Source organism: Staurois parvus, unplaced genomic scaffold (genome assembly GCF_062004578.1).
Source record: "Staurois parvus isolate SC_StPar_1 unplaced genomic scaffold, SC_StPar_1.0 ptg000315l, whole genome shotgun sequence".
Taxonomy (NCBI): domain Eukaryota; kingdom Metazoa; phylum Chordata; class Amphibia; order Anura; family Ranidae; genus Staurois; species Staurois parvus.
In genome coordinates this window covers 4042778-4056785 of record NW_028318111.1, presented here as the reverse complement: position 1 = coordinate 4056785, position 14008 = coordinate 4042778, and the positions used below count along the sequence as shown (strand labels likewise).

General features: G+C 43.2%; 1 protein-coding gene across 2 annotated transcripts in view; it reads left to right on the top strand.

The window, feature by feature from the left end:
• The window catches only part of RAB3GAP1 (RAB3 GTPase activating protein catalytic subunit 1), a 204090-nt gene that overhangs the window by 160407 nt on the left and 29675 nt on the right, over window positions 1-14008 (top strand). For both annotated transcript variants that reach the window (XM_089683600.1, XM_089683598.1), the window contains exon 18: window positions 13022-13159. In XM_089683600.1, the coding sequence (XP_089539726.1) occupies window positions 13022-13159 (138 nt within the window). The remainder of the gene's footprint in view (window positions 1-13021; window positions 13160-14008) is intronic.

Genomic DNA, 14008 nt, shown 5'->3' with positions numbered 1-14008 from the left:
TTCGTAGCCAGTTATATTCTGTGTATCTAAGAAATGTTTGTTTTTTTTTTATTTCACGGTCTCTGATTTTGCAGCCACTTCCTATCTACATGTAACGGCTGCTTGTGGCATGTGTATTAAAATGGACACTTATTTATTTATTTCAGGTACTTATACAGCGCCGTCAATTTACACAGCACTTTACATATATATTGTACATTCACATCAGTCCCTAACCCTCAAGGGGCGTACAATCTAAGGTACTTGTAGCCTTATCGGAAGCCCGTGTGACAGGGAAACCGTGCCGAAACACAAGTGGGAGACGTGGACAGAGCTCGGTCACCCTATGACATTTAAACATGTTGAAAATGACTTGTAAGCTGTATTAACATGTGAAAGCTTATATGCGCTTTTAATGCTTCAATCTATTTTATTGTCTGCTGCCATATTTCCGCATTCTCAGATCTATACTATTCTAAAGCTGAGCTCCAGTATGATCTTAATTGCATAGTGATAATGGTCCAGCTTGGTCAGATGTACCGTAAGTCAATGCATACCTGAGGGACAGCTGTGGAAGCGGACAATCACTGTAGTAGTAGTCGGCCCTACTACAGTGATAGCGGCAATCTTCCAGGTCCTGGGCCCACTGCTGACGGGGTTACTTTCTCGACACCGCTGCCATTCACACAAGTCCTTGCCTTTTTTAAGTGAAAATAAGGTGTTCTCTAGTTGGACGAGATGCAAAGGAAGGGTAATCGCATCACAATGTCTAGCTCAGCCAGTCAGAGAATACTTTGTGTTCAATGAAAAAATACAAGGCTTTCTGTGAATGGTGGTGGTGCAAAGCGAGCAACCCCCTGTGTTCAGTATTCAGTGGGGCAGATGTTTGGCGAAGGACCCAAAAGATAGCAGTGACCATGGTAGTAGTGCTGGCTGTGAGGTCATCACAGAGGACAAGGGGGCACTCTTTACGTCTGGAGGAAAAGTAATTGACTCACCAAAAACATAAAGGTTTCTTCACGGTGAATAGACTCCCTCAAGAGTTGGTTCTTAATCCTTAATGGGAAGTGGGGGACAAAGCATTAAAGCGGAACGTCTCCTTTTGGGTGGAGCTCAGATTTAACCTCAAGTATATCACCACTACTCCGCATTGACATCACCACATCTATAAGTGCCTGTGTTACCCCTACATAGGGTTTGCAGGACCAGAACCCCTAGTTGATCATCAGGGATTACCTATACTGGAGGAAAAGAAATGTAATCTCCAAACATTGAAAGGTTTCTTCACAGTGAGAGCTGTGAAAATGTGGAATAGACTCCCTCAAGAGTTGGTTCTGGCCAGCTCTGTGGATTACTTAAAAAAAAAAAAAAAAGTCCTGGATTGTTTCTTAGATACACAGAATATAACTGGATACTAACATTTATAGGTAAAATTGATCCAGGGAATATCTGATTGCCTCTCAGGGATCAGGAAGGAATTATTTCTCTGCAGGAGCAAATTGGATCATACTTTGCTGGGTTTTTTGCCTTCCTCTGGATCAACTGTGGGTGTAGGAGTATAACTTTTTTTAATGGTTGAACTGGATGGACTTTTGTCTTTTTTCAGCTAGACTAACTATGTAACTAAGTGGTGCTTAGCAGCACTAGGGTCATTGGTTCGAATCCCAACCATGGCACTACCTGCCTGGAGTTTGCATGTTCTCCCTGTGCCTGTGTGGGTTTCCTCCCACACTGTAAAGACATTCTGAGAGGTTATTTGGCTCCTGTTTAAATTGGCCCCAGTATATACATATGTATGGATGTGAGTTAGGAACCTTAGATTGTAAGCTCCTTAAGGGCAATGACTTATGGGAATGTATAATATATTTATGGAAAGTGCTGCATAAATTGATGGCGCTATATAGGTACCAATAATAATAATTTTCAGCTTTCACAGCGGCCCCCCAGGTATGGAATATGCATACTTGTATTGGTCCAAGCTGGATCAGTGTATCTATGCTATTAATTACATACCTGGAGTTCATCTTTAAATCTACGCATTTTCTCTGAATAGATTTCCGGTGTTCAGGTTCATCTACCTCCTTGTCTTAGTTCCCCATTCTTGACGTTTCTGTATCTCTCATCTCCTGTATGGAATACAGCCTAGTCAGCTCAGTATCTCTATTGTGCTGTAATGTAAATGTTCAGTGCCCACTCAGTTCTATTTGGATCCTGATGTGTAATTCCCACATTAAGCCCTTTGTATCCTTCTGGCATTACTTCTATCCTCCTCTAGCCCTAAAGATCCATCTTATTAAACTGAAGATGGTGAGCAATGTCCCGGGATTCTGTAGAAGGATCATTATCTTTACAGCCCATCAGGATGGTTCTAGGGGGAGAGTAATAAGCTGCAGGTAATAGCTGAAGTCGATACTATTTTCCCTCTCAGCATTCCGGAGAGGGACGTGGTATAAATGTGCGGTGCGCTCCCCCTCCGCCGCGTCCCCCCAGCTACTCGTATGCTGGAAATGTCAGAGCCTTTCCAGGCACTAATGGCTCCTGCCGGAGAGATCCCTTGAAATCTATGGGCATCGTGTTTGTCTTTCATCCTATTAATCTGCAGTAATAGTTGACCCACGTCTGTTCTCCCTCGCAGGGGCGATCAATAGTTCTGTTTAGAAGCCTGACCCTGCTGTACTCCACCAAACTGTCTGACAGCCAGAGTTTCCAATTCCTTCGTCGTGCTGAGAGGTTACTCTGGGACACTTTTTTTTTTTTTTTTAACCCGTATCTTAAAAGGGAACCCTCGTGTTTTTTCACAAAGTTCGTTTTAAATGATTATTGGAATATTTACCTAAAAGTAGACCACAGGGTCTAATGTTTATCTTGGCAGCTGTCATGTGCCATTTGCTCACCTGTTTTATCAATGCCTCTGACTACCTGTCTCTCTTAGCTTTAAAGCTTGGGAAAATGCAATCTCGTTTAACACGAGTAACAGGCACTGTCATCTCTGTAATTTTAACAGAGGTTGCTTGCAATTCAAAGAATCCCGCGACAAGAGGTTGCAGCGCTGAACAAAAGCTTTGTGGAAAAATCTGAAGAGAGTATAAAAAACTCAGGTCACACTGGTTGATTCTCTGGACTGTGTTAGCAGGGCAGTGATACATAAAAATATGAGAAATAAACATATTAACGTGTAAAGGCAAAACTTTTTTTTTTTTTCATTTTGGATAGTGTAAAGGAGGGTTGTAACCCCCGCCAATTTTTTCCCATCTGTGTATCATTGGAGAAATTTCCCTTCACTTCCTCTCCCATACCCAAAACAGGAAGTGAGAGGGAATTGATGGGAAAATTGCATATTACAGATTTCCTTTTTAAATATTGTAGCTCACTAATGAATTTTAAGACTCCAATATCCCAGTTACCTTAACCTCCTTGGCGGTATGATTATTTCAGATTTTTGGTGCTGAAAGCGGTACCATTATTTTGCATGGAAATATGTAGTTTTTTATTGTAGGCTGTAATATTTAGGAATAACTCACTGAAATCTGTCCGAACAAGAGTCTAGTAAACATTCCCGGGTATGATAAAATTTGACACGAAAATCATAAATTATAATTTAATAAATAATCATAAAAAATAATAATACATTTAATTCAAAAATATAATCAAACCAAAAACACTGAAATTTGAAATATAGCTCCAAGTTCGCACATCGCTGAGCAAAGTCGCAAAATTGTTTTCAGTGTCTGATGACGAATTTCCCCACAAATCATTATCACTCAATTCTGCAAGTGGTTCTGATTTACTATCGCTGTTCTCTAGACGGTCTAAACCCAAATTTTGACGTAAAGGGACGCTTTTTGGACGCCATGGACTTTTCTAAGTTTCCAGGCAGACAGAACAGTCAAAATGCAGACAGGGCGCAGGACAAAGCAGTAGGGACAAAATGTATGTAAAATGGGTTGAAACAGCAATGTTTTACTATGCAAAATCATTTTGAAAAAAATGAAATTTTTTAAAAATTTTCAAATTTCCCGCCGGCGGCACCCGTACGTCCCGACGTCACAAGGACCGGAACACAGGAGCCGGATGCCGGCATCGGCCGGAGGAGATGGCCGGGGACGCTGCAGGGGACACATCGCGGGAGCGAAGGACAAGGTAAGCTCTGCAGGGACTCCCTATGCAGCGCCGCATGGTAAGCCCGAGTGTAGCTCGGGGTTACCGCTTTTGGTACTGACATTTTACCCCGAGCTACACTCAGGAATACCGTTAGGGAGGTTAACTGACTTCATGCTATAGGAATGTGATTGTAAACGGACTATATGGACAAGCCATCCCAATAATCTCCTTGCAAGAATGTGCCATTTTCCTTAGAAGGTCATACTGCTCCAAGGGGGATGGGTTGGTCATTTCCTTACGTTCAAGTATTATATTTCCACAGCCAAAACTTGTAAGATCTCAAGTCTCACATCAGAGCTGTCATTAAGCATGTGTCTGAACCTAGTCACCGGCCATGCCGTGAAAGCGGGCAGGACTCCGCGGCCTAACAGCATCTTTAGTTAAATATTCTTGTTATGTTTTCTAATAGTATCTGTATCTGTCATTACATTTAATGAATGTTATACTGATAAGTATTTGTATGATCTCTCTTTGCACATATCGAATACAACCCCAAAAACATAAACTATCACATGACCGCGATAAAACAGAAATCCCTCCAAATTGAAAGAATCCCCGTGTGTCTATTACCGTTCAGATGTCAACCCAATATTTGGGAATTTTCTTTCACTTTCCATGATAACAGTAAACAGGATAGAGAGTGAATCTCCCTAATGGGGATTTCACTGCACACTGTGAGCTTCTCACAGTATTCTTTGGAACCTGCAGCAAGCCAGATAGAGCCCACCTCTGCATGGAGGACATTCAGCATCATCTAGTCCTTCCCCACCCCCCTAGATTTATTGTTCCTGGACCTCCCCTTTCAGTCATTCGATTTCAGCTCTTTCAATCGGGGGGCTCAGCATTACATGTGGGTGTTACCCAGGGCTGTTGTCAGGAAGCTATGTAGCCCTTCCCTCCAGCCATGACCTGCCTGCATTGCATAGAAAGGCACAGAGACCCATTGATGACATAAGGTATATAGTGAAAATGGAAAGCTTTTTTTTTTTCTTTTATAATTACATTATCATGTTGATGAAGGTTGACAGGATGAACTAGGTAAAGCACAATATAGGCAAATGAAAATTTAGCTGTAGGTCATCAGTAATCCAAAGCAAAAAAAAATAATTTCACGTAGATATAGGCTTTAAAAGGGAGTTCTGAAATTGTAATGTGTGTGTGCATGCAATAAAAAGTTTAGATTACATTTGTGAGAGAGCCGGACAGAGACAAGGGCCTAGATATGTGCAATGCCCAAAAGCCAAAGTGCAACTAAATCTCTCTGTAGATCACGGGTGTCACACTGGCGGCCCTCCAGCTGTTGCAAAACTACAAGTCCCATGAGGCATTGCAAGATTGACAGTTCCAAGCACGACTCCCAAAGGCAGAGGCATGATGGGACTTGTAGTTTTGCAACAGCTGGAGGGCCGCCAGTTTGACACCCCTGCTCTTGATAGATGGATTTGGCTGTGCCGTGACATGTTGGAGTGAATGCAGGGGGTAGCCATAGGTGTCTCTGCTTCATATCTGTAACACAGAAGCAATATTGGTTGCTATTTATGACCTATTGATTTTCTTTTCAATGCATTTCACTATATTGAACATTTAATTAGAAAAATTTCATCTGCACCCCCGCCTCCCACTGTCACCTTCCTTCCTAAGGCAGTGATTTCCATTGTGACCTCAGATCCAGGAGGTTAAATGTACAATTATTGATCATTACTTTGATTTTTTTTTTTCCTCTTATTCCTTATATGTCCTATTGACTGCTCCTGCACTGGAGGGATTTTCATTGCTCTATACGTTGGCAGTTCTCTTTTCAGTGCTTCATTTATTTGTCTTTCCATCTGCTGGTATTGATTGTATTCTTATGGAGTGTGAGCTGTGTGGAGCAAAAACCCAAAGGCAGTTTAGTACTCAGGATGTATAGGTGAAGATTACTCCAATAGGGGAAGACTCTATTGTATTTTCAGTTACAACACATTCTTGCTAAAACATAAGCACACATTTCAAGTTTATTTTCCTTTAATTAATAATTGTATTTTCAGACAAAGTGTACTTATTCTTTTGTCCTCACTTAAATGATCCCACCCTTTCCTTCATAGGTATACTTTCCGAGATCCAGCAGCCATGGTCTCTGTTGTTTACATCCAGAGGCAAAAGGCATCCTCTCCTGGGCATGCCAGCAAATTAAAGCTCCATGGACTTCTATGGGGTCATCCCTTATCTAGAAGGTGGAGGTAGATGAGCCCCATAGATGTTTTTGGGTCTGTACTGCCCACTCCTAGCCAGGAGAGGGAAGCTTTCACTTGTGGATGTAAACAAGCAATGGAGACCGTGACCATCTGATTTTAATCTGTGGATGGGGAGGATGGGATTGTTTAGGTCAAGGGGAAAGATAGGTGCACTAATTCTTTAAAGTGGTTGTAAACCCTTACATATATCCAATTAAATTACTAGCCTCAGGTGATACAGAGAGATTAAATAAATCCTCCTACATAGGTTGTACCTGTTTATTTGCAGTCCTTTCTTCTCTACAGCCAATCAAAGTGCATAACACATACAGCTTGTCTGAACTTCCAGAAATCAGGGGCCAAGGAGCTAAAGTTAAACGCTGCAGAACTCAGTGAGAGCTGATCAGAAGGCAGGGACACACCCCTTTTCTCTGAGGCTTTCAATCACAGGCTGTGTGCTGGAGCTCCCTCCCCTGTCATGAGTCAGAAGTTACTCATGCAGATAGCAGAAGAAGGAGGCTGCTGGCAAAAATTACACATAGTGCTCTGGATTGAGACATGTACACACTATATAAAGGGATATGCTTTGTTCACATTTCATATCACTTTAAATTAATTTGTAGTGATTGTCAAGTTAGGAAGACAATATATAGATATGATGATGCCCTTTTCTTCAAGCTGCGCCCCTTTTTTTCATGCGATCTTTTTAGTAAAATCTATTTCTGAAAAGTGAATTGGAGTCAGCATGCAGTCTGTTTTATGTGTAGATCTGATTTTAACTATACAGACCACCAAATGAGATCAAAGATGATAATTTCATGTTTCTTGAACTATAGAGAGCCTATATAAAAATTTTTTGCTTCCCACTCTACCCTCCTGCCCTGAGCATGGCCTTACAAATGTCATTATGGTAAATACAGCACTTAATGGTAGAAATCTGGTATGTGGCAGTTACATTGCTTCTCACTCTATACTCATATGGTCAGAATTATGTGGACACCCCTTCAAATTTTGAGTTCAGGTGTTTTCAGTGAAGGGTACTGGCAATCCTACAGCATGCAAAGACATTTTAGACCAGCCTTTCTCAACATTTCTACTCCAGAGGAAGCTTTGAAATAATTTTCAGGTCTCGGGAAACCCTGGCTAAAAACAATTTATTGGTGGTCAGAAGGACAAATGCCCATTAAATTGGTGGTCAGAATGCCACCCTTACAAACAGCTAAAAACATCTCTTAGATTGTAAGCTCCAAGGATCAGGCCCTCCTAACCCTCTTGTATTGAACTGTATTGTTGTTGTATTGTCTCCCGTTATTTTGTAAAGCGCTGAGCAAACTGTTGGCGCCATATAAATCCTGTATAATAATAATAAAAACATCATTGGGTTCATACAGCCATCTCTGCCGGGTGGCATTGACCTCCAAACTAGGTGCCATCAAATGAGAGGTCAATCAACCACAACTCAAGGAACCTCTGAAAGAACCCTGGTTGAGAGTGGCTGTTTTCAGATTATTATTATTATACAGTATTTATATAGCGCCAACAGTTTGCTCAGCGCTGTACATTATAATGGGAGACAGAACACGAGACAACACAGTAACAATACAATTATACACGAGGGGTTCGAGGGCCCTGCTCCTTGGAGCTTACAATCTAGGAGGGAGGGGATAGTGGTACAGGAGGAAATAGCTGTGGGGGATGGAGTGGAAGGAGGAGTGGAGGAGATCGGCTGTTAGGTGAGGGTGGGGTAGGCTTCCTGAAGAGATGGGTTTTCAGGGTGCGCCTAAAGGTGAGGAGGAAAGGTGATTATTGTTGTCTTCCAACCTTATGGCAACTGTTTGGAGAAGGCCCTTTTCTCTTCCAGCATGTCTGCCCCTGTTTACAAAGCCAGCTCCATGAAGACATAGGCTGGGGTGGTGTACACAAAGCCCTAACTTCAACCCTACTAAACACCTTTAGAATGAACTGCAATGCTGATTGGGGTGCCAAGTCTTCTCATCCAACATCAAAACCTGACATCACAAATGCTATTTTGGATGAATGGGTACAAATGTCCAAAGACACACTCCAAAATCTTGTGGAAAACCTTCCTAGAAGAGTGTAGGCTGTTGAAGCTGCAATAGGGGGCCAATTCCATGTTAAAGCCCATAGCTTTGCAATGAGATGCCCACAGACTCGTAAAGGTGTGATGGTCAGGTGTCCACAAGCATTTGGCCATATAGTGTAGAACTGTACATGCTATGTCAATGTGTTCGCTCATGTATGTTCAGAAGTGTATAAATGCTGTATTTGGAGGCCACCAATATCAATCCTAATCGAATTCAGGAGGTGCCGCAGTGTAATAACTGTTAATTTACATCTCCTTCTCCCAGGATGTCTTGCTGCTGTGGAAACAGGAGAAAGTGTCAGTTTCTATGGTAAAATCTGATTTTTCTGAGACGTGTACTCATTAGTCTTCTGCTGTTTTACTAAGCTTAATATAGTGCTTAGTTTTCAACACCCTCCATCCGGCAGTAAGTAGACGGTGATCTTCTGTGTAGGCTTAACCCTTCCGCATCATTAGTTAGCTGTACTATCTGGCTCAACCCCGCCAGGTCAATCTGTTTGAGTATTTTATATTCTTTTTTTGTACATATAGTAAAAGAGTAACTGTGAAGCACGACAATGATTATATACAAGTAGAAAAAGAGTTTCAAGTAGCACATTTAAGGCTACATGCACACTGGACACTCTAGCCCAGCAATGGGCAAACTACGGCCTTTTAATCCGGCCCGCGGAGCTAGGCTCCTCTCACCTGAAGACCGGTGTAGCATGAAAATCTGTCTCCTATGAGGATCTGTCCCCCTCGACGTATCTGCGCATGTGCCGGAGATCGCCGATCGGCTGCTAATGCCTGAAACTGGCACATGCGCAGATACGTCGAGGGGGACAGATCCTCATAGGAGACAGATTTTCATGCTACACCGGAACGGCGTGGGAACACGGCGAGAGGAACGCACGGAGCAAAGGTAAGTGAATTGACACAGGGGGGACTTGGGGACTTAATATGGGGGATGAATTAATATGGGGAATGAATTACTATAGGGGGGATGAATTACTATAGGGGGGATGAATTACTATGGGGAATGAATTACTATAGGGGGGATGAATTACTATAGGGGGGATGAATTACTATGGGGGATGAATTACTATATGGGGGATTAATTACTATATGGGGGATTAATTACTATATGGGGGATGAATTACTATATGGGGGATTAATTACTATGGGGGATGAATTACTATATGGGGGATTAATTACTATGCTTACTATGGGGGAATATTACTATACTTACTATGGATGACACATACACATCATTCATCTACTCTTGGTCCGGCCCCGGGTCCAATATATGAACCCATTGCGGCCCTTAAGTCAAAAAGTTTGCCCACCCCTGCTCTAGCCCCTGTGTGTCAAAACCCATGGGACCCAGGTGCAATGGGCAGCCCTACTGTCCGTAACCTGGCACAGTCTGTGATAGGCTGGAATACGTGGCTGGATGCTGTACCAAGTGGTACTCTGTGTTTAAGGCCATATGTCCTGAATGCAGGTATTCTGCATTTTGGGCATACATCTCTGAATGCATAGATCCCTAAACACTGGAAATTGATGCAAAGAGGCTACATGCTCAGTGTGCATGTAGCCTTAAAGTAACAATTTTTGGATTAAAGAACAGCAATCCTTGAAGTGACTGAACATTTTTTTTTATGTAGCAGCTTAAAGAGACTTGGGTGTTTTTGTTTTGTTGGTTCTTCCTACTCTGCAGTGTGGAATTGAACACACAAAGGTGTCCTTTTATGAAACGGAGATCAGAGGCGATCCTGAGGATTGTTGCTGATCTCCGATCATTAGTGGTTTAGGAAACAGAGATGATCAGCGGAGAACATGTTCTCCGCTGATCATCTCAGCACACAGACAGCCAGTATATGCAGGAGCGATGTCAGCCCTTCACTGGCAATCCGTGTTCTCCCTCCAGATTCTCCAACCCAAAGCTGGAGAATCGGAGGAACCGCAAACTAAGCAGCAATAATTTACGGCTAGTAAATGGTGTTTGACTGATCTCTCACTGTAATCTTGAGAGATTCTAGTAACAGCAGCCGTTTTCCAGCGTTCAAAGCGTTTGTAGATCGCTTCTCTCCTCATTCGGAGAAGTGATCTACACCGCTTGATAAAAAGGCATTCAGAGGAGAACTCTCTCCTCTGAGAATGCCGGAGAACTGAGCAGCGGTCATTTACCGCTACATGATAAAAGGACACCAAAAGACCAAGTTTGCATGGACTGTTAGATGAGTTCTATAAACATTAAATATTTGTTTTTCTTTTACAAGAAGAGCTGTGGTGTATTGGCCATTGCACTGAGTTTTTGTATCTTAAAGCCCAAGGGCAGCCAAAATAGAAAACAGAAAAATCAGCACAAGAGACATGACTTACAATCAGTAGGATGTGTCCCTTGTGCTGATGCCTCTTATGTTAGTTGAAATCTTCCTCCTTCCATTCCTCCACCCCATCCGCATTGCCATAATCTTTAGGTGTGGTGGATGTTAAAGAGGCGCTCCATCCATTTTTGTGGGGTTTTTTTTTTTTAAAGCCAGCAGTTACAAAAACTGTAGCTTCTGACATTTAATAAACAGACCCTCACCTATCCCAGGATCCAGCGATGTGCTCACCCAAGCCGAACCGTCACTTCATCTTCTTTCCCTGGCACTGGCATCTAAACTGCAGGCACCTGGCTGTGACAGCTTGTAACTTCACAAACAGGTGCCCACTGCGCATTATTAATGGTCCCGCAGGCCTCTGGGACCTGTGAGGTGTCTCAGAATACTGTGGGGAGGGATGAGAACTTTCACTTCTGATCACCCTCGTCAGAGTGGAAGTGGGAGCAGGTACCTGTTAAAACCAGTTACTCCCCCCCAAAAAGGGCCATTTGGGGAAGAGAAGTGGGGAAGCGTTAAAGTGAAACTTCCCCTTTTGGGTGGAGCTCCACCTTAATACAACTAATAAGCTGTCACAGGCTCTGGACTCTTCGACTATGACCACCCTTTCCACCTAGCTGCTCCATCCAGAGAAGCTGTACTGCAGCAGGAACCAGACGAATGTTATTGTGTCTAATGACCGACTTTTGTTGAATAGTCATGCTAGAAAATCATCATTCAATCCGAGCTTGCAGCCAATGGCTGTAGGCGCTGATCTATGTATTTGGATTGGTGGGGAGTGTACCCCTTGTCAGAATACAATAGAACAGTGGGAGCTACCCCTGCATCAACATTGCTTTGTGTTGATGTAGGGATCTGTCAGTTTTTTTTCAGTCAGCCCCCTGGTAGAACAAAAAAAAAAAACAGTACATGTAGCTTTAGGGTGCATTCACACCTGCAAATATACCCAACAACAATCACATGCAAGAACCCCAGCGGGAGTTCCCAGTGATTAGTTGCAGGAGGCAGGCCCAATATAAGCAATGGGAGGCTGCCAGCTCTGCAGCTAATCATAACAGTGATCACATGCAAGCGATTGGCCCTGGATGCAGACTGCCTGTGTCAATGGCTGATCACTTGCATGTGATTGCTGCAAAAGTAATTACATGCAGATGACCTCTATTAGCTGCGGGAGCCGGCAGCTTCCCATTGCTTTCTTCTGCACTGCAGCTTATTGTTGGGAACTGCCGCTGGGATTTTCATGTGATCAGAGTTGGGTGAATTCACAGGTATGCATGCACCTTTATTCACCACTCCCCTGGCAGCCAGCTCTCTCCTCTACTGTCTGATGCTCCCGGGGTATGAATAGGCCCATGGCAGCCACAGGCAGCAAAGGAAAGAGGTACAGGCTGCTTAAAGAGAACCACTGGAGGGATAGTCGGCATTTGTGTAAATGGCAATATCCTTTATTGAAATGGCATGAAACTGCTGAAAAAAAACCAAACATGTTTCTGCCGTCAGGCCTTAGCTATGACTAAGGCCTGACGGACGAAACGCGTTGGTTGTTTTACAGGTGTTTTATGGCATTTCAATAAAGGATATTGCCGTTTGACGTTTTCAGTCTGAGCACTGGGTGGAGCTGGGGATTGAAGGAAGGTAGCAGCACCAGTACATCTGTTTGCTTAACAAGAAGGAAAGCTTGCAGGAGCTATGAATACGGTGAATATATTCCCTTAAATTATCATCGTCTAGGAAAAACTTGCCATTAACCCTTACAGTGAAAGGAGGACCCACTGCAAGGAGAGAGATTTTGCAACCTTGGAGTTCAGCTTTAAACATGTACTTTAAAGCGACATTGCTAGGCTCCGTGTATTCTAACAATGTCCCAAGAAGTTTGCTGAGCTTTAATTTCTTCTAAAAACGTCTTGGCTGACAGTTCCTTCTACGACTTGTAGTTCTCCTAAATGTTTCCCACCCTACGCAGCTTGAATGTGTTCTTCAAAACCAGAGATGGCTGATCCTTTGTACCTTTTATACCTTACTCCAGCCCCCTCCCGCACTCCCATTAACATTGTGACAAACCTTTGTTAGCAGACAGGTCAGTGGCCTAATTTGTGATTTGAAATGCTTCAGGAAACACATGCAGAATCTTGTGGGAATTCAGGGTGGAAAGTGCTGATGCAGCATCATCTCATTTCTGCTTGTCTGGGCTGTTTCAGGAGCCGGCACCTATGACAGAAGACCTGCTTGAGGAGCAATCCGAGGTTCTGGCCAAGCTGGGCACCTCTGCGGAAGGGGCGCACATCCGGGCTCGCATGCAGAGCGCCTGTCTGCTATCTGACATGGAGTCTTTCAAGGTATGGAAGAAAAGATGGCTGCAGTGCGTAGTACACAGGTGACGGTCTGAATATAGAGCAGCTTTTCTTATTACATTAGATGTCAAGCTTTCTGTTGTACTTAGAATGTCCCCAATCTTTCTCCATGTCTGCCTCTAAACTACATTCTTATAAGGACCATAATATTCATGGCTATTACCATTGAAACTGACTTTTTTGTTTATATTTAGGGTGGAGTTGGGTAGGGAGCATCTTCACCTACAAGTCTACACCGCTGTCCGGGAGCTCAGGAGCAGATTTCACCTAACCATGCCATAGATATGACATTGAGCTGTGTCAACTCTGTCTTTTCCTATAATGTCCGCTAGATGGGGCCTGATAACTGGAGCTGTCCTGTCCCAGTTAGAGACCCATAAGGCAGTAAAAGCCATGCAGGGAATTGAACCATGCCCCACACACTGTTCAGGACTGAGGAAACTGTTCTGGGTGGAGTTGCTTCTCAGCAGTCATAGTGCAATAGGCACAAAGATGCATTATTTCATAGAGGCTCTACTGTTTTATTTGCAGTTGATTGTGAAATATACTGTACCATTCTACAGACTGCTTGAGCGACCTAGTTAGGTACAGATTTAGGCCTTGGAGGGCCTGTGGCACTTCAGGTTTGGGGGCTCCTCACACACCAAGTTGGTTTATATTCTCATTGATAGTCACACATTTTCAAACTGCATGACAAAACATTATTCTGAGATCAGGCGTGCACTTGTCTATACTAACAAACACAAATTTCCCAGCACACTTACTAACCAGCCTGCAAAACCAAACAAATAGACCCTGTTCAACAATGCACGTTAAAAACAGAACGTTTTGTTT